Raw genomic sequence first — 25451 nt, 5'->3', positions numbered from 1 at the left:
ATGAATGAATTTTGAGATAAGTATTTAAGGAAGTACTTGAAGTTATATGAGGCCTTTAAGGTGGGGTCCTAATCCATTATCTAAGAAGGAAGAGACACCAGAGCGCTCTCTCTTTCTCCCATTAGAGGACACAACTAGAAAAGTTCAGAAGAGAGCTCTTACCAGGAGCCATATCAGCCAACATCTTTATCTAGAGCCTCTCAGCCTTCAGAATGTAAAACAGAAATGTAAATTTCTGTTGGTTATACTAAACAGCTTAGGATATTTTGTTATGGCAGTCCAAACTGACTGATATAGTAGGTCCTTTTAAGAAATGCATATGGAAAAACATATAGACAAAAATTTAATGATTTATCAAACACAGCTTCCTTTATGTAATCAGAATTCCTTTACATTAAAAATATTGTATTTTCTTGTCACCATCACCTACTTTCACACCAACATCATTTCTCCATAATTGCTTCTATCATAAGATAGTCTTCATAATACCTTTCTCACCCTGACATTGACAAACCCCTATTCTCCTCTTCTATACTTGGCATAGGCATTACCATCTCTAAGAAGCAAGCAAGAGTTTCTCTTACTTGTTCCCACAAAACCATTCATTTTCCTTATCAAAGTATGCAGAAAATTATCCTATGGACAGAGACTATGTATGTCTTAATTACTACATTATCTCTAGTTCCTCTACAGAATGCCTGGCACAGAGTGGATGTTCAATAAGTATTTGTAGAATGAATCAATAAATATTATAGATGCATTTTATAATATGCTTTTATTTAATTTCAATCAACATGATTCAATCTTATTATAATGTATTAATTTATAAAATGTTAGCAAATTATTACTTCAAATGTTTGAAAGATATATATTTATTATAGATTATTACAGATTAATCGAATCCTATTTATGTTTCCTAATATAGTTTTATAAAGATAAATTCATAGTAAAAGTACTTTATTTTGCTAAAAATATTACACATAATTAAATAACGTGCTATTTAAGTTTCAACAAAATTACTATAAATTTTCTATTCTAAAAAAATATTTTTTTAATTTATTTGAAAGGCAGAGCAACAGAGAGAAAGGGAGACAGAGAGAGAGAGCTATCTCCCTCCACTGGTTCACTCCCCAAATGGCTCTAACAGCCAGATCTGGACCAGGCTGAAGCCAGGAATCAGGAATTCCATATAGGTCTCCCACACGTGTAAAGCGATTTAAGTATGTAGGTCATCTTCAGCCACTTTCCTTGGTGAATTAACAGGAAGTTGAATCAGAATCCAAGTAGCTGGTAATAGAGCCTGCACTCGGATATAAGATGCCAGTGCCACAAGTGGTGGCCTAACTTGCTGTGCCACAACACCAGCCCCCAACTTTCTATTTTCTAAAAAAAAATCATGACAAGTATCATGTTTACATGTAGAAACTTATACCTGTGGCATTAAAGGCATAAAGCCTTTAAAGGCTAAATATTAAACATACACAATACTACATTTAAACAAATTACTTTTGACTACCTTAAAATACACGAAATATTTATTCCAAAGGTATTGCCATTATCCAGAAGATTTTGGAATTGCTAACTGGAAAATACTTTCAGAATCAGTTGATAATTCCCAGGAGAAAATTTTTCATTTCTTTTTTATTATTTCTTTTATACAAGCAAACACACAATTCCCTAGCTGGACAATTCCCCTCATTTGCCTCAAAACGATTTTTGGCAGTACAGTAAAGAACAAGAACTCTGGAGACAGAAGTTGAATATGATTTCTGGCTTTTTTTTAAATTTTTTTTTTTTATTTTTGACAGGCAGAGTGGACAGTGAGAGAGAGAGACAGAGAGAAAGGTCTTCCTTTGCCGTTGGTTCACCCTCCAATGGCCGCCGCAGCCTGTGCACTGTGCCGATCCGAAGCCGGGAGCCAGGCGCTTTTCCTGGTCTCCCAAGCGGGTGCAGGGCCCAAGCACTTGGGCCATCCTCCACTGCACTCCCAGGCCACAGCAGAGAGCTGGCCTGGAAGAGGGGCAACTGGGACAGAATCCGGCACCCTGACCGGGACTAGAACCCGGTGTGCCGGCACCGCAAGGCGGAGGATTAGCCTACTGAGCCATGGCGCCGGCCGATTTCTGGCTTTTTTACTTACTAGTTGGGGAACATTGAACAAGTTAGCAATCCTTCCTGTGCTTCAGTTTCCTCATCAACATAATGGTGGAAATAATGGTACATGACTCATAGGGTTGTTGTGTTAATTCAGGTAAAACAGCAGTGCCTGGTATACGCTAAGCACTGTCTAAGTATTTGCTAATGTTGGTAGTAACAGTGTTTTAAGGAATCTACAAAATATTTAGCACATTTGCAAGGTCACTGAATTAAGTATACACTTTCAAGTATGACTACTTTGAGGAGAATACAAAATTTGGGTAGGTGAGTTTTAGTAAATGTTTTAAAAGTCAACCATGTGGCCGGTGCTGCAGCTCAATAGGCTAATCCTCCGCCTGTGGCGCCGGCACACCGGGTTCTAATCCTGGTCGGGGCGCCGGTTCTGTCCCAGTTGCCCCTCTTCCAATCCAGCTCTCTGCTATGGCCCGGGAATGCAGTGGAGGATGGCCCAAGTCCTTGGGCCTTGCACCCGCATGGGAGACCAGGAGAGGCACCAGGCTCCTAGCTTCGGATCGGCGCAGAGCGGCCATTGGGGGGTGAACCGACGGAAAAGGAAGACCTCTCTGTCTCTCTCTCTCTCACTGTCCACTCTGCCTGTCAAAAAAAAAAAAAATCAACCCTGTAACATCTTCTACTTCATTTCTCAATATCTGAGAGTCAGAGACTGCCATATTCCAAGTATAGCTTCTAAAGTAAAAATGGTAATGTCTTTATATTAAAGTAGAAAAGTATTATTTTTGCAACTATTCATATTTTCTCTTTTTTGAAACATGAATTTGTTTTAGGGGCATTCAAACAAATGGTTTTTGTCAATTTAAATTTCTTGCCCCATATCAGAGGGGGACAAAAAAAACTTTACTATTAAAACTCGGCAGTTACCCTTAAATGCTAGAGATGGACTTATTAAAATGTTTGATAACTTACTGGATTTGTTTTATTCCAGGCAAGGCTGCTCACATTCAGGCCTTTGGTTAAGTCACAAGAAAAAGACCAAAGTCGTTCCAAATTGGCTGGTATTGTTGATTGTGCTGCACTTATTTCTATTTCTTCTTCCTCCTCCTTTTTAACATCTTCTTCTACCTCTTCATGCTTTTCACCTGCTAAAATATCTCTAAGATGTTCAGGTTCAGGTTCTAAAAGTAAACCAGATAAAAAAGGTCTTGTCCATTATACGTACAGGGGTGTGCTAAAGGTTCCAAGCAGCATTTTCATCCCTGATTGCCACTTCAAGCCCCACTGGATCTACTGGACCATATGGCCAAAGTGACTGGGCACCTTGAGTGGCTGCCTGAATCTGTTATGTCTGTAATTTCAGGTTCTGCTCAAAGATAGCAGCTTTTTTGAGTGATCTGGTAAATGAGTGATAGTAGCACGCTCAAATGTGGAATATGTTGCTTCCAACATATAAAGAAACTCACTAGACTCTGGGCCTCTTTTTTGGTTGTAAAAGGGGCCAGATGCAATATCTTAATCTTCACCCTTGAAGGTATATCTCAACATAGCGCAAACCACAGGACACTTAGCTATTTCACTAAACTATAAGTCCCCTAGTATTTTATAAGATTTGTTTCCTACCCTCTGACATGCAAATGTCTTGCCAATCTACTTTTTTTCTGGGTCCAATTAGCATAACATCATCAATATAACAGGCCAGTTTGATGTCTTGTTAAAGGGAAAGATCCCTGAAGGAATAAATTATGACATAGGTTTGAAGAACTAATATATTCCTGAGGTAAGGTAGTGACAGTATATTGCTGGCCTGCTCAGCTGAAAACAAATGGCTTCTGGTGTTTTTTGTTTGTTTTACCTAATTAATTAATTACCAACAGTAGTTGGAAGGAAAAAGCATTTGCCTTATCAATAGTTATACACCAGGTACAAGGGAGACGTGTTAATCTGCTCAGGCAATGAAACCTCATATGAAACAGCAGTTGTGGTTGGCGTCACTATAGTTAAGTTTGTCATAATCCACTGTCATTCTTGAAGATCCATCTGTTTTCTGTAAAAGCCAAATAGGAGTTGAATAGAAGATGTGGTGGGAATCAACATCCTGCATATTTCAAGTTGTTGGCATTGGCATTAGTCTCTGAAATCCCTCCAAAACTGTGCTATTGCTTTTGATTTACAATAACCCATGATGCCAGAGCTGCAGGCTGGGAGAGAAAAGGCAATGTTAACAGGAGTCTGAATCACAGGCATTTGGGCTACCTCATCATGCAACTTACTTGTGCCTTCAAGGTGTATGTGTGTATATGTGTGTAGATATATATACCTTTTCCATTCAATGATGGAATCCTGCTATATGCCAAATTCCATGGATTTGTGGGTAACATAATATCTAGTTCATGATAAGCATCTCAGGTCACATGGTAACTTGGTGGTCCACGGTCAAGTATAAAGTTTCTACTAAGGCCCAGTAGTGGGCCAAAGCTGTCTCTCAAGAGAAGAGGTTTCTATATATAATGACAGAGTCTTGCTCTAGAATCCTAAAGGCCTGCCAAAGACTCTAGACGCATTGCTGTCTGCCACTGACACCTCAAATTCCATTGGATCCTCTGGAACATATGGCCCAAGTGGTAGAGCAGCTTGCACAGCATCCTGGACCTGTTGCATAGCCTACTCCTGTTTTGAGCCCTTTGCAAAGCTAAAAGTTTGTCAGACGCTCGGTAAATGGACTGAAATAAAACACCCCTATGAGGAATGCTTTCTCTCCAAACTCCTTATAGGCCCACTAACCATTATGCTTCTTTCTTGGTTGTAGGGGAGCCAGATGCAGCAACTTTTCCTTTCTTTAGATAGGATATGGTTACATGCCCCACACTATTAGATGCTAGGGATTTCACTAAAGTAGAAGTGCTCTGAATTTTAGTAGGTTTTACTTCCTATCATGTGACAGCACATGTATTACCAATATAAGCCAGAACCTGGGATGTGTCAATGGCAATGCAAAAGGGGGATTGAATATGAGACACTATAAATGTATGTTAACTAAGTGAATGTAGGGACAAGAGAGAAAAAAAAAGAGCCATGGACACTTATGAAGGTTTGAGTCCAAGGGTCAATGTTCTGAGAGCTCCCTAGTCCTGACTCTACGGCCACTCAAATGTTTAGTGCTGAAACATAGAAATACATCCCCTGATAAACAACAACCCATTCTGTAAATTACATTTAGAAATGCATTATAATTATTTGAGTTTGTCTAAGCATGATTTTAAAAAAAAATACCTTTAAAAATAGGAAGCTGACGATAAGCTGCAAGTTTTGGCTGAAATATATTTTCCATTACTACTCGTTCCATATAAAATAAGTCCTGGTGAAACTTGTCAGATTTTAATATTGCTTCTGAGTGGTCCTCCTCATCTTCATGGACTTTAGCCAGAATTACATTTTCTATATCCATTAGAGAGCTAGCTTCACTATCTATAAAATATAAATGTGAGGTAATAAAATATCTAAATAACTTCAGATGATTCACACACCTTCTAAAATGTAAAAATGACATTCTGCCATTTCTATTTTTTAAAAAATTTATTTATTTTTTGAAAGGTAATATTACAGAGAGGGTGAACAAGAGAGACACATAGAGAGAGGTATCTTCCATATGCTGTTTCACTCCCCAAATGACCACAACAGCCAGGATAAGGCAAAGCTGAAGCCAGGAACCAGGAGCTTCATCGAGGTTTCCCACATGGGTTGTAGGGGTCCAAGTTCTTGTTCCATCTTCCACTGCTTCCTCAGACACATTAGCAGGGAGCTAGATTAGAAGTGGAGCAGCTGGGACTAGAACAGGCGCCCATATGGGATGGTGGTGTTGCAGGCAACGGTTAAACACACTGTGCCACAACATCAGCCCCCTGTCATTTCTATTTTTAATCATAAAAAAAAAAATACTGCTGGGGCCAGTGCTGTGGCATAAAGGTTAAAACCACCGCCTGCAGTGCCGGCATCCCATATGGGCACCAGGTCCAAAGCCAGGAGCTAGGAGCTTTTTCTTTAAAAAAGAAACTTTTTCCTTACAGTTCTGAAGGCTGATAAGACCAAGTTCAAGATGCCTCATCCAGTGAGGCTTTCTTGCTGTGTCATAATATAGTAAAAGGCATCAAAATGACCAAAGACACGGATAAGGCAAGTAGTCTCTCTTTTCTTCTCGGAAGGCCACTAATCCCATCACAGGGGATCCACTCCCATGACCTCATCTAAACCTCCCCAAGGTCCCACCTCTGAGCACCATCGACATATGATTTTCAGTGTTAAGTTTCCAATACATGATCTTTGGATAACACATTCAAATCATAACAGTATCTCTATTATTTCTTATTAAAATTTAAATAAGATTATCTTCAAAGGTCTGATTTGATGACTGTTTTATAAGGATACTACACCACTGTATTAGTTTTCTATTGCTGCTATAATAAATTAAAGCAGCTTAAAAACAATGCAAATATATGATCTTGTAATTTTGCAGATGAGCGGCCAGCACTGTGGCATAGCAGGTAAAGCTGCCGCCTGCAGTCCCGGCTTCCCATATGGGCACCAGTTTGCATCCCAGCTGCTCCACTTCTGATCCAGCTCTCTGGTATGGCCTGTGAAAGTGGTAGAAGATGGCCCAAGTCCTTGGGCCCCTGCACCCGCACTGGAGACCCAGAGAAAGCTCCTGGCTCTTAGCTTCACATCGATGTAACTCTGGCTGTTGTAGCCATCTGGGGAGTGAACCAGTGGATGGAAGACCTCTCTCTCTGTCTGCCTCTCCTTCTCTCCGTGTAACTCTGACTTTCAAGTAAATAAATAAATCTTTAAAAAATAATAATAATTTATAAAAAAAATTTTCAGATGATAGGACTGACACAGGCATCACTGAATTAAAACCAAGTTGACAGGGTTATGCCCCGTTCTGAGGACTCTAGAGATAATTTGTTTCCTTGGTATTTCCAGCTTCTGGAAGCCACTCATAGTCTCTTCACCATCTTCAAAGATAGCAACATTGAAACTCTCTCACCTCCTTCTGTAATTGCACCTCTCTGCCAGACTATAATTGAGAAAAGTGCTCTGCTTTTAAGTACCCATGTGATTACATTGTACTCAATCAGATTATCCATAATACTCTCCCCATTTGAAGATCTTTATTGTAATGACACCTGAAAAATCTTTTTGCCATAAAAGGTAACACATTCACAGATTTCAGGAATTGGGATGTGTACAAATTTCAGGGACTATTATTCCGCTTTCCATACTACTTGGTAAACTTTAAAAACTGAACAAAGAGGGTAGGTTACAGCCCTGGTCTGCAGTGCTGGCATCCCACATGGATGGCAGTTTGAGTCCCCACTGTTCCACTTCTTCTGATCTAGCTTGCTTGCTGGGAAGGCAGCAGAGGACGGCCCAGGTGCTTGGGTCCCTGCACCCATGTGGGAGTGGGAGACCCTGAAGAGGTTCCTGATTCCTGGCCCAGCCCTGGTCATTGCAGTCATTTGGGGAGTGAATAATTCCAGTGGATGGAAGACTCTCTCTGTCTCTACCTCTCTCTGTAACTCGGCCTTTCAAATAAATCTCTTTAAAAAATAAATCTTTTTAAAAAATAGATTAACTATACTTTAAAAAAATACTGAACAAAGGGGAATCCCTCTTCCATGAAGACAGAGTAGAAGCACCTTTTCCCCTATACCACATGCTAAATCCAACTAAAAACACTAGAAAGTATATATTAAAAAAAAAAAAAAACAAAACAAAAAACAAAAAACAAAAGAATACTTTGAAAACTGGAGACTAAAAGCAGAGCTACTAGGGTCCTTGGGACTCAGGAAACAACACATTGGTGAGTTTCCTATTTTTCTTTTTAAGATTTGTTTATTATTTGACAGAGAGAGAGAGAGGGACAGAGTGAGTAGATCATCCATCCACTGATTTACTCTCCAAATGATTGCCAACAGTCAAGTCTGGGCTAGGCTGAAGCCAAGAGCCAAGAACTCCATCCAAGTCTCCCATGTGGATGGCAGAGGCCCAAATATTTGGGCCATTATGTGCTGCCCTCCCAGGTAGATTAGCAGGGAGTATCTGGGACTTGAATTGGACTCTGATGTAGGATGCTGGGGTCACAAGTAGCAGCTTAACCCCTGTGCCACGCACTGGGATCTTGTGGGTTTTCTTTTGTCTCATGTGTTCTAGTCATAGAGCTGAAGAAGCCAGCAACCTGGAAACACTAATGAGCAAGGACAAAAAAGAAAACTAAATCCCAAAGAAGCCTCCTTTCTCTAGCCAAGGGATCCTGGAAAGGAGCAGGAAACAAAGGAAGAAAGGAAGGCAGACAGGCAGGCAGGAAAGAGGAAAGAAAGAAGGGAAAGAGGGAGGGACAGAGGGGAGGAGGGAGAGAGGGAAGAAGGAATAAAAGTTGGAACCACTGTGTTCCGACCAAATACCATAGAAACAAACAAGCAAACAAAATATATCCCCACCCATGCCACAAAGGCCAAATGTGAACCAAGACTTCACCAGGCACAACTTATCAAAATTTGTGGCATGTACCAAAGACAATTCTTGGAGAGAAATGTATAGCACTGATTGCATATATTAGAAGAGAAGAAAGATATAAATCAGCCATATAAGCATCTTAGTACAGTGGGGAAGAAAAACAATGTAAGCCTAAAATGAAACAGAAAAAAAAATAAAAATTAGAGCAGAAATCAATTAAATTGAAAACAGGGAATCACTAGGGAAAAAAATCACTGATGTCAAAAATTGGTTCTTTGAAAATATTAGTAAAATTCATAATCTTTAGCCAAACTAACCAAGAAAGAAAGAAAAAACAGGTGGGCATCTGGCCTAGCAGTTAAGCTGGCCAAGATTGTGGGGAGCAGCCCGGACTGGACTGAGTTACTGGAATTAAGACTTATTCTATGCATCTGCTCTCCCACAATATGGCGCTGGGAGAGAAGTAAACAGCTTCTGCACAGCTGCCTCCAGTTCAACCAATAAACTGTAGGACTTGCTCCTGATTGGAAGAGAGCAGCGTACTCGGCGTGTGGGCAGCCGAGTTAGGATTGGCGGAGCAGGACTATAAAGGAGGAGAGAGACGGCATGCACCGGGAACATCTATGAGGAACATCTAAGGGGAACATCTAGCTGAAGGAACACCCGTGCAGCCCCCGAGAAAGCCGGCCGGCGGTGTGCCGCTCCCCTGCGGAAGTGGGGAATGTGGCCGGGGGAACTGCCCTTCCACGGAGGTGGAAGGGATAGTAGCCAACCCGGGAAGAACCAGCAGCAAACCCAGGGAGGGCCGAGCAGACGAAAGAACAGCGCAGGGTCCTGTGTCGTTCCTCCACGAAGAGGGGGAGCGACAAAGATGATTTGTGACCTGAATCACAGTATGTGGGTTTGGTACCTCATTCTAGCACCCTGCTTACTTCTTGCCAATATAAGCCCCGAGAGCTAGCAGATGATTGCTTAAGTGGTTGAGACCCTGCCACCCACAGGGGAGACATATATAAAGTTCTTGGTTTCTGGCTCCAGCCCCAGTTATTGCACACATTTGAGAAATAAATCAGAATATGGGAGCTTGGTCTCTTGCTCTCTAGCCCTCCTCTCTTTCCCTCCCTCTCTCTGCCTCTGTAACAAAAAAAAAGGGGAAGGAGAAGAGAAAATATATGAATCGTCAGAATGAGGAATGGAAGAAGTAATCTTACTACTGATTCCATGGGTCTAAAAGAATAATGGAATAATGTGAACAACTTTCTGCCCATAAGTTTTATAAAAGATGAAATGGAACAATTTGTTGAAAGACACAAACTATCAAAACTCACATAAGGAGAAACAGATAATCTGAATAAACCTTAAAGAAATAGAATCATTAATTAATAGTTTTCCAAAGTAGAAAGCATAAGGCCCAACCAATTTGGAAGATAGTTTGGTAGTTTCTTAAAAGGTTAGGCACAGTCTTAATAAACAATCTAACAACCTGATCACTGAGCTCTATTTGTAGTTTTTATTCTCTCACTAAATTCTAAGTCTGGTTTTTTCCTATGCTCTTTAGTGGACATAATACTAAAATAAAGTATATCAATAAATTCTTTTTTGTTTTTGAAAACACACGATGCACACAAAAAATAAAATACAAACCAAAATTTATATTTCTTTTGAGACTTTGAAACTAAGGGTTTTTTTGTTTTTGTTTTGTTTTGATTTGGGGGGTCAATGGCTTTAATAGGAATGGAGTACATGTAATGAATCTGAAGTCAAAATGTAATTTTCAGTCTAATATTGGATTTTTCCAAGGAGTTCTGGTAGCTTATAACATCAAACCTATTAGATGGATGTTCACTCTTAACAAAAATAATCAATCTTATTGATAATTAAAAATGATTAAAAAATTGGCCATATCAGTTTAGATTAAAAGAGATTTTTAAATAACATAAAAATGACTAGTTAAAAAGTCTTGTGGATCTATAATCTTCTAGGGAAATGTAGGCAATTCTTAGTAAAGTAATGTTTTCTGGAAATAACCAATTATCGTTAAACTTGGTATGTCAAAATATTTACTGATTTACTGAATGTTTAAATATTTGTCTTTGGGTCAAAATCAGTGAAAGTGGAAACATTTCAGTTTAATTATGATTATTTGCCAAACTGTCACAAAAACTCATCAGGTTATACTTATGCTGAATTAAGAACTATCCCTCTACTTTAAAAAAAAAAAAAGACTTATTTATTCATTTGAAAGGCAGATTTACAGAGAGGCAGAAGCAGAGAGAGAGAGAGAGAGAGGTCTTCCATCCGCTGCTTCATTCCCCAAATGACTACAATGACTGGAGCTGGGTGGAATGAGAAGGTCATGTCAAGACTGCACTGGTGAGCGAGCATCAATTACTCAGGAAATAGCTTCAGGACCCACCTGGCAAAGAAGCCTGCCTAGCAACAGGCAGCGATTGGTTATGGCATAAACCGCCTGTTGATGGGATTGGCTGCCTTGGCTATATAAGCTGCTGTACCAACTGAAATAAACGAGTCTGCGAGTTGCTCACCTCTAGCTCGCTTTCACCCGACTCCTGGTGTCTGTGTTGTGTCTCTGTACCTCTTGCCTCCACCATGCTTCTCCTCTCAGAATGAATCCGCAGCAACAGAGCTGTGCCAATCTGATGCCAGGAGCCAGGAGCCAGGAGCTTCTTTTGGGTCTCCCATGTGGGGCAGGGGCCCAAGGACTTGGGCCATCTTCTACAGCTTTCCCAGGCCATAGCAGAGAGCTGGATTGGAAGTGGAACAGCCAGGTCTCGAACTAGTGCCTATATGGGATGCCAGCACCACAGGCAGCGCCTTTACTGGCTACACCACAGCATCAGCCCCAGAACTGTCCCTTTAAACATAGTAATTTAATTTTATAAGAGAAAAACTCAAAACTTCAAAATAAAATTAGATACTGGGGCCAGCACCGGGGCTCACTTGGTTAATCTGCCACCTGCAGCACCAGCATCCCATAGGCGCCAGTTCTAGTCCTGGTTGCTCCTCTTCCAGTCCAGCTCTCTGCTGTGGCCTGGGAAGGCAGTGGAGGATGGCACAAGTGCTTGAGCTCCTGCACCGGCATGGGAGATCAGGAAGAAGCACCTGGCTCCTGGCTTTGGATTGGCGCAGCACTGGCCATGGCAGTTATTTGGGGAGTGAACCAACGGAAGGAAGACCTTTCTCTCTGTCTCTCTCTCTCACTGTCTATAACTCTACCTGTCAAATAAAAAATAAAATTAGATAAACATAAAATATTCAAAAGTGAAATTTAAACTTCTTGTAACTTGGACTTAGTAAACTTTGTCCTTATTGTAAGTATATCTAGAAAGATATAATTTTATGTTGATTTTAACTACAATATTTTATCTTAGAACACAGAATACTAAAAGCCAAGTTGTAATGCAGTTTCTTAATAATGGTAGTATTGACATTTTGGTTGGGTTAATTCTTTGTTGTGGGGAGTGCCCTGAGTTTTGAAAAGAATTTTAGCAGTATCCCTGGATAGACTCTCTTATAGTCATGACAACCAAAAATGTCATCAGACATTGCTTAAAGTCCCCTGTGAAGGTAAAATTTTCTCCAGTTGAGTCAGTGGTGTTAATACATCTTCCTTTTAAGTGGTAATGTAGCTAACACACAATCTTTCTTTTTTTGAAGTTATCTAATCTATTGGGGGGAGTGTCGAGAGTAAATGATAGAACTCACATGTATGAAAGAAAGCTGAAGAACATGAAACAAAACACTAGACAAAGACAGAATCTTTGGAAAAAAATTTTTTTCTATTCAGAGTCCATGACAGTGTGAGAGAGTAGCAGTCCTATTTCTGAGTAAAATTGTAATGTTCTTGTTCAATCAGAAACAAAATATTGTAACTGCTAAAAAAGAATTTGAAATGTTATATGAAAACATATTGCAAAAAACCTGAATTAAATGAAACCTTACTTCTTTCCACAGTATTCCCTGACAATCTTTGGTCCCGGTCTTTAGAAAGAACACTTGCTTTGCTAGCTGATTCAATGGCAGGTCGTTTTGCTGCTGAAGTTGAAAGTTCCAGAGCATTATAGGAATCATACAAATCCCAGGCAGTGGACATTATACCTAAATAAAGAAAAAGAAAGGTACAAAGTATTTTAAGCTAGATTCCAATATTTTAGCTTCATACATAGTGATATCAAAATTCAAGAAAATATGATACACTGTCTATTAACAACATATACTATTGTCTTTTATTTTTTTTTATTTTTTTATTTTTTTATTTTTGACAGGCAGAGTGGACAGTGAGAGAGAGAGACAGAGAGAAAGGTCTTCCTTTTTGCCGTTGGTTCACCCTCCAATGGCCGCCGCTGCAGCCGGCGCACCGTGCTGATCCGATGGCAGGAGCCAGGATCCAGGTGCTTTTCCTGGTCTCCCATGGGGTGCAGGGCCCAAGCACCTGGGCCATCCTCCACTGCACTCCCTGGCCACAGCAGAGAGCTGGCCTGGAAGAGGGGCAACCGGGACAGAATCCGGCACCCCAACCGGGACTAGAACCCGGTGTGCCGGCGCCGCAAGGTGGAGGATTAGCCTATTGAGCCACGGCGCCGGCTTTGTCTTTTATTTTTTTAAAGATTTATTTATTTATTTGAAAGTCAGAGTTACACAGAGAGAAGGAGAGGCAGAGAGAGAGAGAGAGAGAGAGAGAGAGAGAGAGAGGTAGGTCTTTCCTCAGCTGATTCACTCCCTAGTTAGCCTCAATGGCCAGTGCTGCACCAATTCAAAGCCAGGAGCCAGGAGCTTCTTCTGGGTCTCCCAGGTAGCTGCAGAAACCCAAGGATTTGGGCCATTTTACACTGCTTTCCCAGGCTATAGCACAGAGCTGGATCAGAGCAGCCGGGACTTGAACTGGCACCCATGGGATGCTGGCACTGTTGCATCACAGTGTCAGCCCCTACTATTGCTTTTAATTAGACACAGAGAACAAAGAAATAAATCAGAGGGACACCTCAAGAAATCCTTAGTCATTACACTACCGTACCTACAAATATCATAGTGCTTAAGGGACAATTCCAAATTCTCCTCACCATGCTTTCTGAGTTCCACACTAACCTCCCTCTACCATGATCTGGTGCAAAATAATCTCATCAGTTGCCATGATTGGGATGCTTTGGTGAAATACGGACCTGGACAACCATGCTATAACAAAATATTTATATTCTTTTCCTTACATCTAACATACAGCATGTTATATTCTAAAGATCAGTTTATTTGCAAGAATATGTTTCCATTTTTATAAAGTAAATTTCCTATTTACCTATCATATGAAAAGGTTGCTCTTATTGGGAAAATGATAGACTGTTCTCAGGAAACTTATAAAGTAATATGGTTATTATCTTCTCAAAATTTTTTGTGTAGGATAGTAAACATATTCAAATCATGAAATACAACTGTGGTGACTAAACATAAATAGCAATGTTATTTATCTTCAAATAATAATTTTAAATATATATTTATTTGCAAGGCAGAGTTACAATGGGGCGGTTGGGTGCAGAGAGAGAGATCTTCCATCTGCTGGTTCAATCCCAAAATGGCTGCAACAGCAAGGGCTGGGCCAGACCCAAGCCAGGAGACAGGAAATTCTTCCATGTCTCCCACATGGATGTAGGGGCCCATGTACTTGGGGCATCTTCTACTGCTTTACCGGGCATATTCGCAGACAGCTGAATTGGAAGTGGAGCAGCTGGAACTCGAACTGGAGCCCACATGGGATGCCATCACAGCCCGGCTTTTACATGCTATGCCACAGCACCAGCCCCCTATTTTTCTTACAATTGGAAATTTTTAACCTTTGACCAACATCTTTCCACCTCCACCACACACACCCAGAGTTTCCAGTAACTGAGTATAATGTCAGTGGCAGGTTTTTCATAAATGTCCTATTTCAGGTTAAAGCAATTTCCTTCTATTTGTAGTCTGTCAAGTGCTTTTATTATGAGACTTTGCCAAATGACTTTTTTTTGCTTCAATTGAGATAGTTTTGTGATTTTTTTCTTTATTCTATTAATGTTCTAAAATAATGTTCTATAATGTTTTATAATAATAATGTTCTATAATGATGTTCTATGATACTGATTCATTTCCATATGCTGATTCACTTTTGCATCACTGAGATAACCCCACTTGATCATAGTGTGTAATCCAGTTTAATATGCTGGATTCAGTTTATTAGTGTATTGTTTCTGCATTCATAATCATAAAAGATATTGCTCCATAGATTTGTTTAATGTGATGTCTTTGTCAGATTTTTGACATTGGAATAACAGTTGCCTCATGAGTTTGGAAGTGTTCCCTTATCTTCCATTTCTGAAAGAGTTTTGAGGAAAGGATTAATGGTAATTCTTTAAGTGGCTAGAAGAATTCACTGATGTAACCCTCTGGTCCTGGAATTGTCTTTAATGGGAAGTTTATGGTTACTGTTTCAGTCTCTTTACTTAAGAGTTTGTTCAGATTTACTATTTCTTATTGAATCAGTTTTGGCAGTTTATGTTTCTGGGGATTTTTCCATTTCATTTATTTTCTTAATTTTGTTGGCATAGATTGTTTATTATATTCCCTTATAATCCATTTTATTTCTGTAAGTTCAGTAGTCCCACTTCTAATTTTAGCAATTTGAGTCTTCTAATATTTTTCCTTAGTCAATCTAGTAAAAGTTGTGTCAATTCTGTCAATCTTTTCAGAACATTACTTTTTGGTTTTGTTGATTTTCTCTTTTGTTTACCTACTCTCTATTTTGCTTATCTCTGATCTATTTTTTATTTACTTCCTTCTGCCAGCTTTGAATTTAATGTGATCTTATTTAGTGTGATCTTATTTAGATCTTCTTAACTTAAAGTATAAAGTTAGGTCATTGTTTTGATATCTTTCTTCTTTTTAAATGTATCTACAGGAATAAATTTCCCACTAAGCATTTTCAATGCACTTCACAAATTTTGGTATGTTGTATTTTCATTCTTACTTGTCCAAAGTATTTTCTAGTTTCCTTTGCACTTTCTTCTTTGACATATATTGCTTGATTTTATGAATTGTCTACAATTCCTTTTTTAATGTATGTTAGACTACACAATGGTCAGAAAAGACTCCTTGCGTAACTTCACTATTTATAACTTTATCAATTCTTGCTTTGTGTCCTAAAATAGTCTATCCTAGAAAATTTCCATCTGAACTTGATAAAAATGTAGATTCTGTTTTGGGGTATATTGTTCTGCATATGGTTTGTTAGATCTAGTTGGTTTATATTGTTATTCAAATACCACATTTTCCTTTTCATTTTCAATATGGTTATTCTGTACATGATTGGAAGTGACATACTGAGATCTCATCTTTTATTATAGAATTATCTATTTTGTCCTTCAAATCTATTTTTACTTCATATGTTTAGGGGCTCTGTTTTTAGGTGTGTTTATAACTGTTATATCTTCTTTATAGTTCAAATATTTTGTTAATGTGCCTGTAAAATGTTCTTTGTCTCTTGTAACAATTTTTGCAAAGTCCATCTTGTATGATAGTAGTACAGCCACGTCAGCTTTCTTTTGCTTAGTATTTGCATACTTTCACGCATATTTGCATCACTGGATCTAAAATGAGTCTTTTGAAAGCCATACACAGTTGTATCATGTTTTGCTTCACATCTATTCTTTCAATCTCTACCTTTTAATTGGAGAGTATAATCCATTTATATTTAATTACTGATAGAGAAGGACTTATTTCTGGCATTTTGCTGTTTTTGTTTTTTTATGTCTTGTATCTTCTTTGTTCCTTAGTTTCTCCATTACTGCTTTCTTTTGTATCTAAATGATCTTTTTGTGGTGTGCCACTCTGTTAATTATCTTTTGTATAACGTCTTAGTCATGTCTTTAGTAGTTACCTTGGGGGATTACAATTCACTTCTTAAAATTATAATTTTTTGAAGTAATAGCACCTTATTTCAATAGTATTAAAAAAAACTGTTCCTATACAAAACTGTTGCATCTACTTCGAAAAATTTTTATACATTGTATACCTTATAATTATTGTTTTTTTTTGTATATTGCTTTTTTTTTAAAGATTTATTTATTTATTTGAAAGGCAGAGTTATAGAGGCAGAGCCAGAGAGAGAGAACGAGCCAGAGGGAGAGAGATCTTCCATCCACTAGTTCACTACCCAAATGACCACAAAGGCTGGAGCTGTGCCAATCTGAAGCCAGGAGCCAGGAGTTTCTTCTGGGTCTCCCACGTGGTTGCAGGGGCCCAAGGACTTGGGCCATCTTCTACCACTTTCCCAGGCCACAGCAGAGAGCTGGATCTGAAGTGGAGCAGCCGGGACTCGAAATTGTACACATATGGGATGCTGGCACTGCAGATGGCAGCTTTACCTGCTATGCCACAGTGCTGGCCCTTTATATATTGCTTTTATTTATTTTTTTATGTTTTTATTTTTTTATTTTTGACAGGCAGAGTGGATAGTGAGAGAGAGAGAGACAGAGAGAAAGGTCTTCCTTTTGCCGTTGGTTCACCCTCCAATGGCCGCCACAGCTGGCGCACTGCGCCGGCACACCGCGCTGATCCAAAGGCAGGAACCAGGTACTTATCCTGGTCTCCCATGGGGTGCAGGGCCCAAGCACTTGAGCCATCCTCCACTGCCTTCCTGGGCCACAGCAGAGAGCTGGCCTGGAAGAGGGGCAACTGGGACAGAATCCGGCGCCCCAACCGGGACTAGAACCTGGTGTGCTGGTGCCGCAAGGCGGAGGATTAGCCTATTGAGCCACGGCGCCAGCCTATATATTGCTTTTAAATCATATTTCAAAAAACGTATTACAAAAAAAAATTACAACAGTATTGACTTTTGTATTTGCCTATGTAGTTACCTTCAACACTGTTACATATTTCTTTATATGGTTTCCAGTTACTGTCTAGTGTCTTTTCATGTCCGTTTAGAGGACTCCCTGTAGTATTTTTGGTGAAGCAGTTCTACTAGCAATGAATTTCCTTAGGTTTTGATAATCTGAAAATACTCTGATGTCTCCTTCACTTTTAAAGGAGATAGAATGCTTGACAGTTGCTTATATGTCATTGTAATGACTTTTGTACACAATAATTTCTGCTGAGAAACTGGATGTTAACTTCCAAGTCTTTGCAGATTGGCTCTATGCCGGGTGTTCCTTCAATACTTAGCCAGGATACTTAAAACTGTGCCTTGGTCCATTCTTCCTATGTGTACTGAACCTAGAGATCAGTCAGAGGTGAAAACTTAGGGTATTTTTAGCCCTTTTCTGATCACATATCCTGTCTAGGCATGCATGTGACTTTTTAAACTCTCCTGTATGTGCAGCATAGTTTCAATACACTAATTTCCCAAAGAAACACTCCTTAGTTTTCCATTCTAGGCTTTCAGCATGTCTCTTATTTGACCCTATTGTATTCTCTTGTCTCAAGTAACAATAAGTTGCTCATTTTCCTTAAAATGTTTTTCAGGAATGTCTTTTTTTAATTTTTTTTTTTTTTGACAGGCAGAGTGGACAGTGAGAGAGAGAGAGAGACAGAGAGAAAGGTCTTCCTTTTGCCGTTGGTTCACCCTCCAATGGCCGCCATGGCCGGCGCATTGCGCTGATCTGAAGCCAGGAGCCAGGTGCTTCTCCTGGTCTCCCATGCCGGTGCAGGGCCCAAGGACTTGGGCTATCCTCCACTGCACTCCTGGGCCACAGCAGAGAGCTGGCCTGGAAGAGGGGCAACCGGGACAGAATCTGGCACCCCGACCGGGACTAGAACCTGGTGTGCCGGCGCCGCAAGGTGGAGGATTAGCCTATTGAGCCGTGCCGCCGGCCCAGGAATGTCTTATGTTTACTGACTTACAAGAGTTCTGAACTTGTCAAAACCAAACAAGTGTTTTATATCAGTATTCCGGGTAGGTAGATTAAAATAGACAATTATTTCTATTTTTGCTTTATCTATTTAAACATGTGTTGATTGACAGACAGCATAACAAATACTAATATATGATAGCTTATGAAACAAATTAACATTACCTTTGTCTTCCATTACGATTTTATCACATTGAACGTCTTTATTCTTTGGTGCTCCATTGAAAGTCTGCATCATCCTTTCAACATATAAGTCATTGCCTAGTCTATTTCTACAAAGCATTTCATAATTCTTGTTTTTCTTCCTATAACAATAAAATGTACCCACTCATTAATAATTGCTATTATTACAATATCACATTTTATATTACTCCTTTCCTTTAAATTACTTTTATTAACTGAGATTAGATTTAAAAAAAATCTTGAGAAAGAGACAGTATTAAATAACCTCCAAAGAACTCATCTAAACTATACCTACAAATACTCCTATTACTTTCAATACTTACTAATAGTATGCTAGTACTACTTCCACAAAGCTTTTTATGAACCTTGATATAAACATTTAAAGTTATACATTCTTTCATAGTACTACTTTTGTGAAATATTATTTTTGTAATTGTTCAGCTAAAATTATCTTTTAAATTTCCATTATCATTTTTTTGATCCGTGGAAAATTTAGAAATGTTTTTAATTTCCAAATGTGTATTTGTTTTAGTTGAGATTTATGTTGGTAATCGTTAACTTCATTGCTTTGCGATCAGAGAATTTATTGAGTATGATTTTATTTCTTTGAAATTCTTGTGATCTTGCTTGATTGCTGTGTGCATAGATGATTTTTAGAAGTACTCCATGTTTGTTTGAACAGAATATGTTCTCTAATGATTGAGTACAAAGGTCTGTATATGACCATTAACTTTTTTGTTCAAATTTTCTTTATGGTTATTAATTTGCTCCCTGGTTTACCTATTACTAATTAAGATGGATGTCGTTAAATCCTCTATTTTAAAAGATATTTATAAATTTTCACATTTTCACTTCATATATTTTAAAGCTATTTTATTGATAATATTCACATTTGTAATTATTACAACTTTCTCTTATCACAAATGACTTTTATCCCTAATAATATTAGTTTGTTTGTCTTTGAGTGATTTTGTCCTATATCTTTTCTCCAATTTTTAAAATTGTCTCTTTATATTTTGTATTCTGGAATGCCAGCACAGTGCACTTGGGTAAATTTATGTTTTATGCACTTCTTTTTATTTTTTTCCTATTCCTGTGGAATGATGTCTTTAATAATTTGGGAAAGTGTTTGCCCAGATTAGTATGTTGCCTCCATTCTTACTATTCTGTACCTTTGAAACTCTGAATATATGAAGGTACTTCAGAAAGTTTGTGGAAAACTGAATTAAAAGGTAAGTTTATTTTGGTGCAAAAAACTTGAAATCTATGCACATAAGGGGTCCTGGAAATGTTCCTGAAATGCATTATGAAAAAACTATATATGTATTTCAAAATAAAATAAAATAATCTTGTAATTCCATTTCTATACTTTTTAAATAAATAATATAATGTGTTATAGCATTATTCTATTGTCAACACATTTTTAATTCTCTTTCATACCTTATAGCCCATTTTTGTTTCCAAGCTTCATTTTGTATAATTTATCCAGACCTTTTTTCTAACTCATTAAATCTCCATTTTAATGTCTAACATAATGTTAAATCATCATTTATTTTTATTTTCAATAATTGCATAAATATGCATTATTTTAAAGTCCTATTTAGATATTTTCCAGATATGAGTTATTATTTTGATAGTATATTTTCTATTATTTTAAAAGCATATCTTGCAGTTCAATTTTTCCATGAACATTTAAAAAGGCTTTTTTGAGAAGCAGTGAAACAGGGATAGAAAGAGCTCTCCACTTGTGGGTTCACTTTTCAGATACCTGTAGTGAAGTTGGGAGCTACCACTATTACTGACTCCCAGGCTCCACATTAGCAGGAAGCTGGGGTCAAGAGTACATCTAGGCATTGAATCCAGCATTTCAATTGCTAGGCCAAAGATCACCCTCTGATAGTTTTGTTTAAACATTTCACACATATTTTACATCCTATATCTAATAATATCATTTAACATAGTCTTCAGGGTCTAGATCCAGTGTTTATTATTTCTGTTTATTCTTATTTACAATGACTCCATCCAGGTCTCCCCTATGGGGGAAGGGGCTCAAGTATTTGGACCATTTTCTGCTGATTTCCCAGGCACATTAGCAGGGATCAGAAGAGAAGCAGGCAGGACTTGAACTGGTGCCCATATGGGATGCCAGCATTGCAGGCAGCAGCTTAACCCACAGTGCCACAACCCCGGCCCCTGTATTTGCTTCTGATGCTATCATCAGGAGACCCTTCTGATCAAGGACAACTAAAGATAATTGAACTTCTTTTGAGAGCTTTGGATTAATACAAGAGTCTTTCAGCTTTTATTTGAGGATGACCCAAAACTGATCATTGGTCTCTAGGTTCATGGGCTAATATTAACATTTGTTTCCAGAATCTCTCATCCTCTGATTTGAGATGCATTATGTATCCTTTTGTTGTTTTTCTCCTTTCCCGTTCCCTCTCCTTTTTTCAACCCTAGGAGCACCCCCTTATTTCTCATGAGCTTTTAAGGGCCTGTTATTCATGATCTAACTGTACTATATTTCATAGTTCAAATAACTCTATAATAATTTATATTTTGGGTAGGGACAATACCTTAAAATATACTGGTGATTGGCTTTTTAGTACTATGAGTCATATTCAAATAGTATTTGAGACAAAATCATATGTATACTGTATTAATAATCTATTTGTAGTAGCTAAATCGGGCAGAAAGGGCAGGCATTGTGACACAGCAGATTAAGCCATTGCTTGAAATGCCCACAACCTATATTGGAGTGCCTGGTTTGAGTCCCAGGTACTCTGCATATGTTCCAATCGGTGAGAATGGGTCTGACAAGCAGCAGATAATGGCTCAGGTACTTGAGTTCTGGGCACCTATATGGGAGGCCCAGATGGAGTTCCTGCTTCTGGTTTCTGACTGGTCTGGCTCTAGTTGTCGTAACCATTTGGGGAGTGGACCAGTGGATGGAAGATCTCTCAATTTCTGTCTCTGTCTCTCACTCTGCCTTTCGAATCAATTAATAAGAAAATCTTTGTTTTTTCCCTCTTTTTAAAATTTTATTTAAGGTATACAAATTTCATGTATTTCATATATACAGATTTAGGAACACAGTGATACTGCCCCACCCTACACCCCTACCCTGTCCACCCTCCCACCCCTCTTCCTCTTTCCTCTCCTTTTCCCACTCTTAATTTTTAAAAAGATCTATTTTCAGTTTACTTTATACTCATAAGGTTAACACTACACAAAGTAAAGAGTTCAACAAATAGTATGAAGAAAAAATTACGGCCGGCGCCGTGGCTCACTAGGCTAATCCTCCACCTAGCGGCGCGGGCACACTGGGTTCTAGTTCCGGTTGGGGCGCCGGATTCTGTCCTGGTTGCCCCTCTTCCAGGCCAGCTCTCTGCTATGCCCCAGGAGTGCAGTGGAGGATGGCCCAAGTGCTTGGGCCCTGCACCGGCATGGGAGACCAGGAGAAGCACCTGGCTCCTGCCATCGGATCAGCGCGGTGCGCCAGCCGTGGCGGCCATTGGAGGGTGAACCAACGGCAAAAGGAAGACCTTTCTCTCTGTCTCTCTCTCTCTCACTGTCCACTCTGCCTGTCAAAAAAAAAAAAATTACTTTTCTTCAACAGTAGCGATAAAGGTTGTAAACAATCATGGAATATCAAAATGTCAATTCCGTCCAATGCTTTACATTTTAGGTACTCTATTAGTTACCACAGATCAAGGAAAATATATGGTAACTGTCTTTTGGAACTGACTTATTTCACTAAGTACAATGATTTCCAGTTGCATTCACTGTTGCAAAAGACAGGATTTCATTTTGCTTTATAGCTGTGCAGTATTCCATAGGGTATATACACCATAATTTCATACGCCAGTCATAGGTTAATGAGCATCTGAGTTGATTGCATATCTTAGCTATTGTGAACTGAGGTACAATGAACATGGGGATACAGATAACCTTTCATATACTGTTTTCATATCGCTTACATAAATTCCCAGGAATGGGATTTCTTGGTCATATGGTAGATCTATTTTCAGATTTCTGAGGCAATTTCATTGTCTTTCACAATGGCTGAAACAGATTACATTCCTATCAACAGATTAGGGTAACTTTTCCTCCATATTCTCCTCAGCATTTATTGTTTGTTGATTTCTGTATGAAAGCCATTCTAAGAGGGGTGATATGAAACCTCATTGTGGTTTTGATTTGCATTTCACTGATGGCTAGTGATCCTGCCCATTTTTCATGTTTTTATTGGTCATTTGAATTTCCTCTTTTGGAAAATGCCTGTTCAAATCATTTGTCCATTTCTTAACTGGGTTATTTGTTTTGTTCTTAAATTTCTTGAACTCTTTATAGATTCTCTATGTTAATCCTTTTTCAGTTGAGTAGTTTGCAAATATTTTCTCCCATTCTGTTGGCTTCCTTTTCACTTTTCTGAGTGCTTCTTTTGCAGTGGAGAAGCTTCTTGGCTTGATGTAACACATTTGTCAATTTTGGCTTTGATTGTGTTTCTGGGATCTATTCCAAGAAGTCATTGCCTATGTCAATGTCTTATAGGGTATCCCTAAGGTTCTCTAGTAATTTGATTGTATCTGGTCATAGATTTAAGTCTTTGATCAATTAAAGATTTATTTATTTTATTTGAAAGATAGAGATACAGAGAGGCAGGGCCAGAGAGAGAGAGAGAGAGACAGAGACAGAGAAAGAGAGAGAGAGAGAGAAGAGTCTTTCACTTGCTTGTTCACTCCACAGATGGCCACAAATGGCTGGAGCTGTGCTGCTCCAAAGCCAGGAGCCAGGAGCTTCCTCTGGATCTCCCACATGGATGCAGGGGCCCAAGGTCTTGGGCAAACTTCTACTGCTTTCCCAGGCCATAGCAGAGAGCTGAATTGGAAGTGGAGCAGATGGGACACAAACTGGCACCCAAATGGGATGCCAGCACTACAGGCAGTGGCTTTACTTGCCACATCACAGTGCTGGCCCCTTTGATCAATGTAGCATGGATTTTTGTGTAAGGTATAAGGGAAGGTTCTTGATTCATACTTCTGCAGGCAGAGGTCCAGTTTCCCCAGCACAATTTGTTGAAAAGATTATCCTTGCTCCAGGAATTGATTTTAGCTCCTTTGTCAAAGACAACTTGGTTGTGGACATGCAGACTCATTTGCAGTTTCTATTCTGTTCCATTGGTCTACATGTGTAATTTTTGTCAGTATCAAACTGCCTGTAATATGTCTTGAAATCTGGCATTGTGATGTCTCCAGTTTTGCTTTTTTAAAAGATAATTATTTTATTTGAAAGGCAGAGTTACAGAGAGGCAGAGACAGAGAGAGAAATCTTTCACCTATTGGTTCACTCCCCAAATGGCCACAATGGCCAGAGCTGAGCCAATCCAAAGCCAGGAGTCAGGAGCTTCTTCAGGGTCTCCAGGGTAGGCACAGGGGTCTGAGGACTTGAGCTGTCTTCTGCTCTTCAGGCCATAGCAGAGAGCTGGATAGGTGGTAGAGCATCCAGGACCTGAACTGGTACCTATATGGGATACTAGAACTGCAAGAATTGGCATTACCTACTATGCCACAGTGCCAGACCCACAGCTTTGTTTTTGTTATATAAGACTGCTTTAGCTATTCAAGGTCTCTTGTGTTTCCACATGAATTTTAGCATCATTTTTTTCTAGATCCGAGGAGAATGTCATTGGTATTTTTGTTGGGATTACATTGAATCTGATAGTAAGGACATTTTGATAGTAAGGACATTTTGATATTAATTCTTCCAATCCATGAAAATGGAAGATTTTTCCATTTTTTTGTCTTATTATATTTCTTTCTTTGATTTTTTGAAATTTTCACTGTAGAGGTCCTTGACTTCCTTGGTAAAATTATTCCAGGGTATTTAATAGTTTTTGTAGCTATTGTGAGTGGGAAAGTAGTTCTTTCTCAGCCTTGGCAGTCTGTGTATACAAAGGCTATTGATTTTTGTGTTAATTTTAGATCCTGCCACTTTACCAAACTCTTCCATTAGTCTCTTGGTGCAGTCTTTTGGTTCCCCTATATATAGAATCATGTCATCTGTAAACAGGGTTAAGTTTGATTTCCTCTATTGCAATTTGTATCCCTCTGATTTTTTTTTCTTGTCCAATGGCTAAAACTTCCAAGACTATATTGATTAGCAATTGTGAGAGTGGGCATCCTTATCTGGTTCTGGATCTTGGTGGGAATCCTTCCAACTTTTCCACATTAAATAAGATGTTGTATGTGGTTTTGTCATAGATTGCCTGATTGTGTTGAGGAATGGTCCTTCTATACCCTATTTGCTTAAGATTTTCATCACAAAAGGTTGTTGTATTTTATCAAATGCTTTCTCTGCATCTATTGAGAGAATCATACAGTTTTTGTTCTTCAGTTTGTTAATGTGATGTATCACATATTTATTGATTTGTGAATATTGAACCATCCCTGCACAACAGGGGTAAATTTCTCTTGGTTAGGGTGAATGATCTTTCTGATGTGTTGTTGGATTCACTTAGCTAGTATTTTGTTGAGGATTTTTACACTCATGTTCATCAAGGATATTAGTCTATAATTCTCTTTCTCTATTGTTTCTTTTCCTGGTTTATGAATTAGGGTTATGCTGTCTTCATAGAAGGAGTTTAGGAAGACTTCCTCCTTTTCAATTGTTTTGAACAACTTGAAAAGAATGTGTGATTAGATATTTTTTAAATGTCTGGTAGAATTCAAAAGTGAAGCATTCCAGTCCTGG

General features: G+C 38.8%; 1 protein-coding gene across 3 annotated transcripts in view; it reads right to left on the bottom strand.

The window, feature by feature from the left end:
- DNAI4 (dynein axonemal intermediate chain 4) overlaps window positions 1–25451 on the bottom strand; it is a 96977-nt gene that overhangs the window by 42666 nt on the left and 28860 nt on the right. For 2 of the 3 annotated variants that reach the window (XM_051857654.2, XM_008265088.4), the window contains exons 6-9: window positions 18681–18820; window positions 12586–12741; window positions 5383–5577; window positions 3082–3290 (exon numbers count right to left, since the gene is read on the bottom strand). In XM_051857654.2, the coding sequence (XP_051713614.2) occupies window positions 3082–3290; window positions 5383–5577; window positions 12586–12741; window positions 18681–18820 (700 nt within the window). The remainder of the gene's footprint in view (window positions 1–3081; window positions 3291–5382; window positions 5578–12585; window positions 12742–18680; window positions 18821–25451) is intronic. The other variant, XM_017346207.3, reaches the window with a different exon arrangement.

This window comes from Oryctolagus cuniculus, chromosome 7, assembly GCF_964237555.1.
Source record: "Oryctolagus cuniculus chromosome 7, mOryCun1.1, whole genome shotgun sequence".
Classification (NCBI taxonomy): domain Eukaryota; kingdom Metazoa; phylum Chordata; class Mammalia; order Lagomorpha; family Leporidae; genus Oryctolagus; species Oryctolagus cuniculus.
The sequence above is the reverse complement of the archived record's forward strand: the minus strand, read 5'-3'. Positions and strand labels throughout refer to the sequence as shown.